Source organism: Micropterus dolomieu, linkage group LG22, assembly GCF_021292245.1.
Source record: "Micropterus dolomieu isolate WLL.071019.BEF.003 ecotype Adirondacks linkage group LG22, ASM2129224v1, whole genome shotgun sequence".
Taxonomy (NCBI): domain Eukaryota; kingdom Metazoa; phylum Chordata; class Actinopteri; order Centrarchiformes; family Centrarchidae; genus Micropterus; species Micropterus dolomieu.
In genome coordinates, this window is record NC_060171.1 from 21,050,222 (window position 1) to 21,062,782 (window position 12,561).

General features: G+C 40.6%; 1 protein-coding gene across 2 annotated transcripts in view; it reads left to right on the forward strand.

Annotated features, from left to right (window-relative positions):
• Positions 1-12,561, forward strand: part of itpr2 (inositol 1,4,5-trisphosphate receptor, type 2) — a 59,421-nt gene that overhangs the window by 35,737 nt on the left and 11,123 nt on the right. For both annotated transcript variants that reach the window (XM_046036511.1, XM_046036510.1), the window contains 15 exons: positions 696-816; positions 1,120-1,307; positions 1,433-1,613; positions 2,347-2,600; positions 2,702-2,902; positions 4,329-4,439; positions 4,891-4,986; positions 5,114-5,233; positions 6,778-6,912; positions 7,062-7,254; positions 7,456-7,581; positions 8,867-9,042; positions 9,128-9,292; positions 9,433-9,616; positions 11,059-11,145. In XM_046036511.1, the coding sequence (XP_045892467.1) occupies positions 696-816; positions 1,120-1,307; positions 1,433-1,613; positions 2,347-2,600; positions 2,702-2,902; positions 4,329-4,439; positions 4,891-4,986; positions 5,114-5,233; positions 6,778-6,912; positions 7,062-7,254; positions 7,456-7,581; positions 8,867-9,042; positions 9,128-9,292; positions 9,433-9,616; positions 11,059-11,145 (2,338 nt within the window). The remainder of the gene's footprint in view (positions 1-695; positions 817-1,119; positions 1,308-1,432; positions 1,614-2,346; positions 2,601-2,701; positions 2,903-4,328; positions 4,440-4,890; positions 4,987-5,113; positions 5,234-6,777; positions 6,913-7,061; positions 7,255-7,455; positions 7,582-8,866; positions 9,043-9,127; positions 9,293-9,432; positions 9,617-11,058; positions 11,146-12,561) is intronic.

Genomic DNA, 12,561 nt, shown 5'->3' on the forward strand with positions numbered 1-12,561 from the left:
TATCACCTTTCAGCACTACAGTGATTCTGTGTCCATGACGTGTGTGTTACTTTGTCAGAGTTTATGTTATCTCCATCTCTGCTCTTCCTCCATTTACTGCAATCACAATAATCCACGTTGGTGAAGTTGATCTTTATGAAATTTAAATTGAAGTCTTCAAGATGGTGTGTGTTCAAGATAGAATAAAGAAAACATCATAAAACCTAAAAGATTTCAGAAATGACTGTCAATAGTTATAACTCACTTTTTGTTTCTGTCTCGGGTGCCATGTCAGAATCTTTTATAAATGCTCAGTTAGGATTTAGATTTATAGGACACTATTATTGTCATACTTCTCAATGAAAGACTCCAATTTCTGTGTTGATAAGAGCCTTGTCATCCTAGAAGCCATCGTCCCAATCAAGAAAGAAATGCATCATGGGATGACGGTGATCATTCCTATTAGGTGTAAGATGAAATCTGCTCAGCTCTCTTGTATAGATGATTGGGTGGATTTCAGGCCAGTGAATACACCACACCACAAATGTTCTCTTGGATGGGACATTTGATAACTTGTCCTTCTTTTTGATGTTAGTTTTACAGTCTTGGCTCACGAAATGGCACCTTTTTTTCAAAATGTATTAATATGTGTATTTGAGGCTGGTTCTCTCTCAGACTGTGATATGGATTTAACATCATGATTTTTGTCTCCACAGGGAGACGAGTTGAGAAAGATTCTCCTCACTCGCTACTTTGGAAATCAAAAGCTTCTCTCTAAGTCAGAGCTTGGGAGTGGAAACAGCTCATCTGGCGGCTTTGTCAAGCCGTCATCCGGAGGTACTGAGAACCCCAAATAAACCCAGCAGACATTGCAATAACTACTCACTGCAGAGGAAATAACAGCAGCTAACATGACAGCACTCGGCTTCTTAGGAGAACTGCTGTTTGACAATTCTGGCAGACTTTGTATCTGTTTCAATCGATTTCTAAAGTACCACATAAATACAGTACAGTATACATGAAGTTTTAATGTGCAAATAGTTGAGAAATATATTTAGATTAGAATTAAAAATGTATAATAATGTGTGCAGTTATATCTTACCAGGGCAAAATTATGTTAAATGTTGATATTCTCTGCAGGAGGTTCTCCCATGCTGGACTCTGACAAGCCAGGCAACAGTGTGATGGAGATCCAGTGTCTCTTGGACAGCGTTGGGGCATCAGAGCTGGTGATTGACCTCATCGTCAACACCAAAAATGACAGAGTGTTTGAGGAGAGCATCCTTCTGGGCATTGCCCTTCTCCAGGGGGGAAACACACAGATACAGGTGGGCGACACAGACACTCTGACCCTTTTATTTGCGTGCACACCATTAAGCTAAAACCCATACGCACACTCACTCAGAGATTCAAATTTAGATTTGTGTTCATAAATACTCTGCTTCCCACCCAGAACTCCTTCTATAACCAACTGTACAAGCAGAAAAAGTCCGAGAAGTTCTTCAAGGTTTTCTACGACCGCATGCGTTTGGCCCAGCAAGAGATCCGAGCCACCGTGTCCGTCAACATGTTTGAGCTCAGCTGCCGAAAAAGGGATGATGACAGTGATGTCAGTAGCATCAGGTTCAAGAAAGGTACAGTCGCGCAGTGAAGCATATTTGACCTTGAACTATAACAAACACACCATGTAACCTCTTCTTCACCCATTTGTGTAAAAACCAAAAAAACATTTGTTGCCTTTGCTGTCTGGAACATGCAGCACACCACTGTGTCCAAACAAAGCTGTAAGTTTATATAAAGTGAACCAACTGGCAATAATGTCAGAGGTACCTAGAGATGAGCATTTAAAAGTGATGTCATGTCCTGAGCACAGCTGAACATTTCCATAGAAACGGGCCTGGAGTCGGTGAAAAGCCACAAAATAGGTTCAAATATAAACTTGAAAAAACGCTTTTGCAGTGTGTGTGGTCTTCACATTCAGCTCGGCCTGGAGTTTAAACAAAAGTGGAGGATAAATCCATAATGATTTGGTGTTGCTCTGCTGACCTCTGTGCAGAATGTTGTTCCCAGTTCCTGCAGTCACATGTCAGAGGCCATGTGACGACCCACATCACAAGCCTATCAAAAGGCCATTGTATCAAGATTGTGTACTTTCATGCTACAGAACCCCACTCAATCGGGGGGGGGGTGCCTGATTTCTTTTTAAAACTTTGTCTAGAACGTCAGGCTCCCATCGATCCTTACCTGAAATGGTAACTATTTACATGCAAACTTGTTTTCCTCCATCCATGCCAAATGTTACTGTACTGTCAAATCATTTAACAGTGAATCACGTTTGTCTCTTTATATCTGCATGCTGTTCTCTAGGGAAAGACTCCGGGCTTCATATGAGGGAGGACATGCGAGGGCAGCTGAAAGAGGCCTCGTCAGTGACCTCAAAGGCCTTCTTCACCTACAGAAAGGAGCTGGATACCGACCTTGAAGGCCTCGGCCAGAACAATGAGATAGCTGGGGCTGAAGAGGCTATAGAAGAAACTCAGATGAGCGCAGCCATCGCCATCATGAAACCAATCCTACGTTACCTACAGCTGCTCTGTGAGAACCACAATTCAGAGCTGCAGGTACTGGCCCCTTTTGTGGTTGAGCGTAAGAACCATAAAGTTCAGCTACTGTTAAACTGACTTCTTGCTGTTTGACTGTTGTTTTCCTGCTCTGAATACAGAACTTTCTACGCAACCAGAATAACAAGACAAACTACAATCTGGTGTGTGAGACTCTTCAGTTCTTGGACTGTATTTGTGGAAGCACCACTGGAGGCCTCGGGCTGCTGGGCCTTTATATAAATGAGAGCAATGTGGACCTGGTTCGCCAAACTCTGGAAACTATCACAGAGTACTGCCAGGGCCCCTGCCATGAAAACCAGGTAGGGTGAGGGGTTAATTTAGAGTTGACAGTAGGTTTAGTTTAATGAATAGTTTAGTAGGTTATACTTTAAGTATTAAACAGGATGAAGAGACTATATATTACCTGAGATTCTGGTCATTTATTGATATAGCTTGTATTCAGTCTTTTCCTCAGCGCAAAGAATATAAAATAGGAACATTACGTTATGGTAGTTTTGAATGTTGGAACGTATTTTCTACAAAGTGTATGTGTTTAAATATTAACTTCCAAGCATTTTGAAAAGTATACCATAAGTATCTATGTCTGCAAGTTAATGTTGATTACATGCTGACATGAAAGTCTATCAGAGTGAACCTTTTGTGGTCTGTACCTTTGTGAAAGTTATGTTGCAACATGATTTTTAAAACGGTTCCTTGCTATCAGATATGATATGATTGAATCTCAACTGCCAAAAAGTGTCATATTTATGACCTGTATTGTCAGAAACTTGAACCCAGAAGAAAAAAAACCTCTTATCAAGCATTACATTGGAAGAAGTTTAGTTTAAATCCGGTAGTTTTCTTGAATTTAAAAACTTTCAGTTTGGCAACTAGGGATGGGTATCGAGTAGCGATACCTTTAAGGTATCGACCGAAACAGCCCAGTATCAAGTAGTATTGAAATGTCTCCAGTCACACCAATACTTCATTTGATACTTTTTGTTAACAGATCGCTGCAAAAAAATATTATTTTTAGGGTTTTGCTTGCAGCCAAACACACAAGCAACACACCGAAAGAAAGAGAAGTGCACATCTCTTTTTCCCTTTTAAGTCCATGCAAGATTTTAACAGCCCCTCCACCTTTAGCTGTGGTCTCAGGCATGTTCGTCACTGTTGCAAGTTTATCACCACAAGCTTGGCTTTCTGTTGGTTTCCTCTTCTGGTATCATTTAACACTTCTCTGTACTTTTGCTACAAAAAAACTCCCAAGCTGAGGATGACCTAATTAGGATGAGGAGTGCTCTGATACAATTTCCCAATATTTTTAAGTAACAGGTTTATGAAAAAAGAAAAAAGAATCTCCTTGCTTGTCCATTACACCAAAGAAAATAGCAAGGTATCGAATGAAGTACTCTATTGGTATCGGTATCACTTTAAGGGTACTGCTTTTGGTACTGGTATAGTAAAATTTTAAACGATACCCAACCCTATTGGCAACTGACTTTAAAAAACTCATATGAATCATCTTTAAACACTGATGTGCTTATCTTGCTGTCCACACAAGTCTTCACTATACACAGCACTGGTGTTTCAGCATCAGTTGTGGTTTAATATTGATGTTACACTATTCTTTTTCCTGTGCGTGTGTGTTTGCATGACTTGTCAAGCACATACACGTATTCTTTTGATGAATGTTGTTGCTGTCCAATGTACTTTCACTCTAACTAAACCTATCATATTTTCCAGACCTGTATAGCCAAGCATGAGTCAAATGGCATCGACATTATTATAGCACTGATTGTCAACTCCATTAACCCCCTGGGGAAGAATCGGCTGGACCTGGTGTTGGAGCTCAAGGTGAGTAGCAGGTGTCTCTGAAAGGCTGCTTGCTCTGACGCACACACATTACTGTAACAGTACTTACAAGTTGCTTTATAGTTGTAATTACCTATAGTGCTAGACTGGGGAGCAAAATAAATTGAGGTAGTCTTACCAATTCCCCAATGTTCAAAAGAGCAATATGGCAAAAATGTGATTATAATGAATAAATGGATCCATTTATTTCTATAGACAAAATGTTGCACCTTTTTTTTCTTGTGATGGTCTATGTTTGTTGGCACACATTGTATCTAGCTGTTTGTCTGCTGAGGTTTTCAATCTCACAACTCTTTAATGAAATTACAACATTCGAATGCAATGATTCTGCAAAATATTGCACCCATCAAATCATTAATTCCTGAATTACTCAGCTCTGTAGCCTGTAGTTGGTCAAAATGTAAAAGCTCATTGTTGAAGCCTTGTGTTGTAGAACAATGCCTCTAAGCTCCTGTTGGCTATCATGGAGAGCCGCCATGACAGCGAGAACGCAGAGAAGATTCTCCAGAAGATGAGACCTACTGAGCTGGTAAGTTTGTCTCAGCATCTATACACACACACACACACAGACACACACGCGCGCACACACACAGGGCTGGGTCCCATGTAAAATCTGTTTTCAAGTGTAACAGCAGTAAGATTCTTTTGTGCGTCAGGTGGATGTAATGAAGGAAGCCTATACTCAGGCTCTGGAGAGTGATGAGGATGAGGACAGTGTTGGAGACCAGATCAAGCCCAGAGACGTCGGACACAACATTTATATCCTGGCCCACCAGGTAATAAAAATGCATGAGCTTGCTTTTGTCTGTGACAGAGGCATTACTGCATTTCCTCTCTCTCTCTCTCTCTCTGTCTGACCTTCTGCCGATCTCAGGGCCGTGCACTAAACTAGTTAATGTGTGTGTGTGTGTAGTCCACATGCATGCTCCTATTTAAGCGTGTCCTCTGTGCTAAGTGATGGAAGACTGCTCTTCTATGAACGAATCGCTCTGCCAGTTTTCTAAAATTAGCTTTCAGGATGTGACACTGGTTCTGCAGACGTAGGTGTTCACTGTAGCAGGCAGTAGCCACTGTATTACAAAACAAATGTGGTTTGCCTGGTGCAGTGTTTCAACAGTAAAGAAATGAGAATGGTGTGTTGTGCCACAGAGAAAGTAGTGGTATTTTGTGTGTGTGTGTGTTTTTTGTGTGTCTCTGCTTTTTTCTGCAGTTTATGTCAGTTGGAGAGGGCAGACAGAGTCTAGCGGGATTTCACTTCTGCCTCTTTAGAGCCACATGTCAAACTGTGTATTTTTGTCCAGCAGACTAGTTTCATCATGACAATGAACAGTTTTCTTTTTTTACTCTTCAACTCTTACCTCAGAAAGTGGAAACATACAAACACACATATCCACTGATGACACAAACTTAGACATGCACTTGAAGATATTACATTACGTTATTTGCTCCTCAGGGCAAGATGCTATTCACTGTGACTGGTGTGTGAGATAAGAAAGAAATAATGAATAAGTAAATTCAAGAAAGAATGATAAACGATAGATCAGAAAAATGCAGACAGTAAACTACTGTATATATTTTTTTACAGGCAACCACAGCATTTACAGACACAGAATTAGAAATACTATATTTGTCGCCTTGTTTTGGCAATTACATATTCTAAATACGTACATTGAAAAACAAAAATCATCTTGCACCTCACTGCACATTGTCCTTTACATTCCACGGTTACATGACGGGCATCTGTGTTGTTACTGTTGTCTTTCATAATTTCCTCCCACAGCACTGTGACACATATTTAAGGCTAACTTTAATCAGTTACACTGAGAAGCAGTACAAAGGAAGGAGACTTGTGAGTTTTGAGCTTAGGTAGGAGATTATCTTACCTAACCTGGCAAATTTAAACAAAACAGGCAAACAAAACAAAAACACACTAGGATCTAGCAAAAACAAAATCAAAGTCCTACCCAATTTACCATATTTCTTAGTGGCTATAATTTGTATTTTTATAACGATATGTAGAATGATGATGTGACAATGTAGAAGGGGTCACTTGTAGTGATGAAACTATGGAGAATTATCACCCGAGTGTGCAGATCTCCTTAGCTTTACAGAGCTTTATAATGCCATTGTTTAGCTTCAGGACCACAACTTTACTGTTTTGGTTCACTGGCAGCTGTTTTCAGTGAAAAAGCTCAAAAAACCCACTTTACACTATCTGCTCAGCATCAAACTGTAGACAGACACGGTTAGCAACAGCGGTTAGCTGGTGAACATTGTGGATCTATAATAATTTCAATGAATTCATGTTTTTGGATCTTAGTTGGCCCGACACAATAAGATTCTTCAGCAGAACCTGAGGCCAGGGTCGGTCTTGGGGTCGGGGTCAGGGTTGGATCCCGACAATGAGAAAGATGACGCTCTTCAGTACTACGCCAAACACACAGCTCAGATAGAGGTAAACCACGTCATCAAGCCATCCATTTACCCTCTGAATCTCTAAAACTTTATTTAACAAGCAAAATCACATTTTTCCTATCTCTCAAACAAACAAAATTATAACTATAAACCTGCAAAGAGGATTTACTGGATATATCTGTTTACCAGATTGTGCGTCATGACCGCACCATGGAGCAGATAGTGTTTCCAGTCCCTAACATCTGCGAGTATCTCACCGAGGAGTCCAAGATGCGTGTGTTCACCACCACTGAGAGAGACGACCAGGGCAGCAAGGTTAACGACTTCTTCCAGCAGTTTGACAACCTCTACAATGAGATGAGGTGGCAGAAGAAGATCCGCAGTAAGTCTTTACTACAGCGCTTAGAAAAAAAATAATGATGGTGGCAGCAGAAGCAGACTGCAGGATGGTAAATCATGATTATCATCCAGAGTGTCTGGTTATTGTTATTCCAGAATAAATTGAAGGGCCTGCAGCGACTTTGTGTGTTTGTGTGCTGAGTTTGTGTCCCTGTACTTTATGCTTCCTGTTCTGTTTGTGCAGAAAATAAGGCTCTGTTCTGGTTCTCACGCCACATCTCTCTTTGGGGGAGCATCTCCTTCTACCTGGCCTGTTTGGTCAACATCGCTGTGGCTGTATTCTACCCCTTTGGTGATGATGGAGATGAAGGTGAGAGTATTTGATTTTTTTTGTTTTACTGGTGTTTTTTGGCCTGAGACTGACTGACAGCTTTGACTGAGCATGGATCAAAGCTGTCATGTGGTGAGGCTCAGGCTAGTCTGCTTTATGCTAGATAGACAGATGTTGTTCATGTTAGTTCCTTGAATTTATTCTCATGCTTTCTCAAACAGTATTTTTTCCCTTGTCAGTGTGATAGATGGACCTCTATCAAAATTATTTGACCTTCCCAATGAAATCAGAAATGTTACCTTAATAAGATGCGTCTGAACTGTTCATGTTTCAAAAATCTACAGTAAATATGACAATATAAATGTCATATCAAACAACCATGTAGAAACCAATAAGAAGCCTTGGCTGTTTGATGGGTCGTTGTGTGGACGGCTCCTGGTGCTGAAATAAGATCCAATAAACTTACCAGAGAACTATGACCAGTCAAAATATCTGCTGGACTGTGTTCGCATTTGAAAAAGCCTGTTCTATATTACCTGAGGTTGTATTTATTTAAAGGCCCTACACACTCACATTCCACCCAATCAGGGGTTTTCACTTACGTCCTGATCAGACTTCTGTTTAGGGCAGCGTATGCGCATGCAAAATATGCTTCATTGAAATCTCCCTCACTCTCTAGCTGCACCTGATGAGGCGAGACAGCTTAGACTTTAATCATCTTTATTGGTATGTTGAGACTGGTGACCTAATGTAATTCCCTCCATAGCTCCGCCCATCTTCTATGTGGGAGTGCAAAGGCTTTAACCAATATATATTACTTTTTTCTCCTCTCCCACGTCATCCCTTCATAACCTCATGGCATTTATCTGCAATGTTGCGAGATTGCATTCAGGTTTTGTTAAATGATCAGTCACATATCAGTGTGTTTTTAAAGACCTTTTACAGATCTGAGCAAAATGGGTTTTATTGTTGTGTCATGTGTGATTGAATGGTTTAAGCTTCACTGAAACATGAACATATATTGGTTCTTTTGCATTTGGGTAATGAAGTGTTGGAGTATTTTCCTGAAAGTCTCTTTTTATCAATAAAATCATCAAAACACTGTAGTTTCCCAAAGAATTGTGAGCTTTACATCTGTGAGACGCCTGTTATGTGTGATAAAGTTGAAGGTCCCTATGGACCACTGTTTGACATTTTAGTGTTGCCTCTGACTTGTGCTAAGTTAGGCACTTAGTTCGGGTGAATAATTCATTAGAGAAATGCCACAATGTTACAGAGCACTGATGTGTGGTACCTTGATTGATGTTTTTTTTCTCCTGTCCAGGCACCTTGTCCCCCTTCTGGAATATCTCACTGTGGGTGGCGTTGGGGGTGTTCACCACATTACTTCCTGTCTTACCCAAGCCATGGGGCATCCTATTCTTCCTGGTGTCCCTCATTTTACGTGCCATCTACACTATGGGCCTCGGTCCTGCTCTGTTGTTGCTGGGCACTGTCAATGTATGTAAGGGAGGTTGAATGTCTTTTTATACCCAAGCTGTTGAATGTCTTTTTATACCCAAGCTTTGTTTTCTTTCTCTTTCAGCTGTTCAACAAAGTAGTCTTTCTCGTAAGTTTTGTGGGCAACCAAGGGACGTTCACTCGAGGCTACAAAGCAGTTGTTATGGACATGCTCTTTATCTACCATTTGGGCTATGCCATCATCTGCGTCCTAGGCCTCTTTGTGCACGAGTTCTTCTACAGCTTTTTGGTAAGAATTATCTTTCACATTTCACTTACATTAAATTGTGACCACCACACTTCAGAGACAAACATTCTGATCATGCAAGATCATTTGTTATGAACAAATCAATGTGCTGATGACTCAGTGATGCTGATCTACCTCCACAGTTGTTCGACCTGGTGATCCGAGAGGAGACGCTGCTCAACGTGATAAAGAGCGTGACGAGGAATGGCCGCTCTATTATTCTGACAGCCGTTCTGGCCATCTTCCTTGTCTATTTCTTCTCTATCATTGGCTTCCTCTTCCTCAAGGACGACTTCCGCATGGAGGTGGACCGCCTTCCTGCTCCAGGTCAGAACGGCATGAAATGTTAAAACACTCTTTGTCATTTTTAGGGACCAGACCCTCTGCCTTAAATAGTTCCTACAATGTAAAGTAGGTACTATCTGAGGTGTGGCTTTACTCTGTCTTGGCAAAATAAAAATTATTCTGACAGACACTGCCCATCATGTTTTCCAAACAGAATTAGCAGTGCTTGGGACTTTGCTACTATATTTTCTGTGGCTGCTCTGCTTCTGAATTAGCATTAGTTAACCTTAAATATTAACCTGCACTCTTTTGCAGCACTCTCATAAACGTCTATGTGCTGTTGGTGTGTTGTTTTTCTGTTCTAAACTTATAAATAACTTGAACTAGACGTTGAACATCCTAGAAGTTAATGATTTTCAAACTTCCAGCAAAATAAAAGTTAACTGGCAGGCTTGGCGTGGATCTACATACAGTATATCGGGCACTAAAACACTGTTGACAATAACTAATCACAAGGATTCTTTGACTCAGAATTAATCCATTGCACAACTTATTTACAACATGACAGTATTGGATTTTATGTCTTTTGTCTGAATGTGTTACCTTTTCGGATTACAATGTATTAATAAAAACTGTAAAATCAGTGTTTGCATATATACAGTCCCCATGGAAAAATTGTAGAATGAGTACAGTACACTGTATACACATCCACACCCAGACACATGTTTTGAAAACACCGTGTGGAGAGTGGGAGTGTTAATGAGCTCCGGCACAGTGCTCGAATGGTCAGGAAGACAACCTGCCAGCACATGTGCACCTGTTGCATAACCTGGTGGCCGCACCATCCTGTGTTTTGCTGAATAGAGCAGAGCAGACACAGCAGAGCAGTGGTGGGTTATGTAACCAGCTGGGCTCACGCCTGTCTGTCTGTTAGCTGTTTGGAGAGCCGATGCACATCCAGAGTGCCATCAAAGCTGAAGAGCACCATGTCCACACTGCTGCTGCCTCTGGGCTGCGCCCCCTGCGCCCCGCCTCAGCCCCCTTGTCCCTGTCACGCTTCTTCCTCTGCCTCTTGCCTCTCAGCCCCGCCTGATGTCCTCTAGCCTGTCAGTTAAGAGGACCCTTTTGGTGACACTCTGGCTCAGGTGTACAGTTATCTTTCTGCCCGTCTGCCTGAGCTGATCACACTCAAGTACAGCTCCTCTGCTGCTCAGGGCTTTGCCGATGTGCAAATGATTTGTTCAGGTTTTTTCAGCAACTCTTCACCGCCCACCCAGCAGCTGCTGCATCAGTTTACATAATGTCTGACTATATCTTTCTTACTGATTTTACCGGTTCTGATGAGAATTAGTGGGAAGGGGTTGAAATACCAGAGCACAATTTAATTATCTTCTTTTATTTTTAAATTCTCAGTACTGTTATCATTAATCAACTTCACTTTAAAAAAAACAAACTTTTTCCTCCTTTTTTGTTTCTTTGAAAAGGAAAAAGGGATTTATTGACTAACCAAGAAGTTGCTGACTCATGTACAAAAGATAGCTGCCCTGTTTCAACACCTATACCTGTTTCTGGTAAGTTTATGAAATATTTAATGTAATTAAAATTAAATTTTTATTTTTATTTGTATTTTATGTAGCCTTCAGCCGAAAAGTCGCTGCTGAGTGGACAAGTTTAAGATTTTGTGGTTTGACCGGCATGTGGGTCTGTATGTTACCTTTCCAGCAGTAGTCAGTTCCTGAAAGGTTATTCACACACAAACGCACACACACTGAGACATGCACACACACAGGCATACACTATTACACACACACACACACACACACACACACACACACACACAAACACACACACACACAAACACATATATATATACACACACACAAACACATATATATATACACACACACAAACACATATATATATATACACACACACACACACACACACACACATATACACACACACAGGCATGCACACAAAGAAACTTGATGAGGCAGAGGGGGTGACTCACACTCTTGTTTGTTCTCCTGCGTCTCTATGGATCACCTGCACCATAGGAGCACACACGTGATCTCATCCACATCCTTCACCTCCTCTTTCTCCTAAGCAATCACGCTGTGCATGCCATTTCCTATTTACAGTATATGTGCGTACATCTGACATTTCAGGAGGCGAGGGAGCTGAAGGGATCCATTTAATTTTTAGCCACACCATGATCAACTATTTCCATGCAAAGGTGTTTTATTATTAATAACAGCTAGGAAAGCCAGCTGAGCGATAATGTTTTGAATTAGGTCAGATTGTGGTCAAGGGATAGGAGTTTCTTTCCTGAACTTAAACTTGAGTGTTCTTGAACTCTTTCACACACTCAGTTTCAGTTAATTCAGTTCAGTAAAATTCAGATGAATGATTTAAATAATTAAGTGGTTGTGAGAGATAAAATGAAAACAGAAATTTTTATGTATGTCAAGACAATCTTGTGTAATTCTTGGCTCATTTGATGTTGATTTCTTAGTGGCAGTAACAGAAATGTAGCCATTCAGAAGCCAATATTGCATCTTTAACCCTTGTTCTGTACTATTTGTATGTGTGTTCTCTAGTAATAATAATCATATATTTCTTTATTTTAATAACTTCTTTGTCACTCTCAGTCCTATTCAGAGATACTCACAAGTCTTTGAGCATGAGTCCAAGTCAAGTCTCAAGTCTCTTGGGGTTATAATGAATGTTGCGTTCAATCCAGGCTGCTTATAAAACTGCATAGTTATAAGGGATTCTGTAACTGTAACCTGTTTTTCACTTACAGAGCACAACCATGTAATGTGCAATGCAATTAATGACAGCTTATTAACTACTGTATGTCAGCACATCCCACAGACTCAAACCCAGTGTAACGTTATAACTAAATAAAACTGTAATGTTACATGATCAATAAACCTATAAACTGTTTGCAGCCAATGTTAATAATTAACGTGATGGCAGCCAGC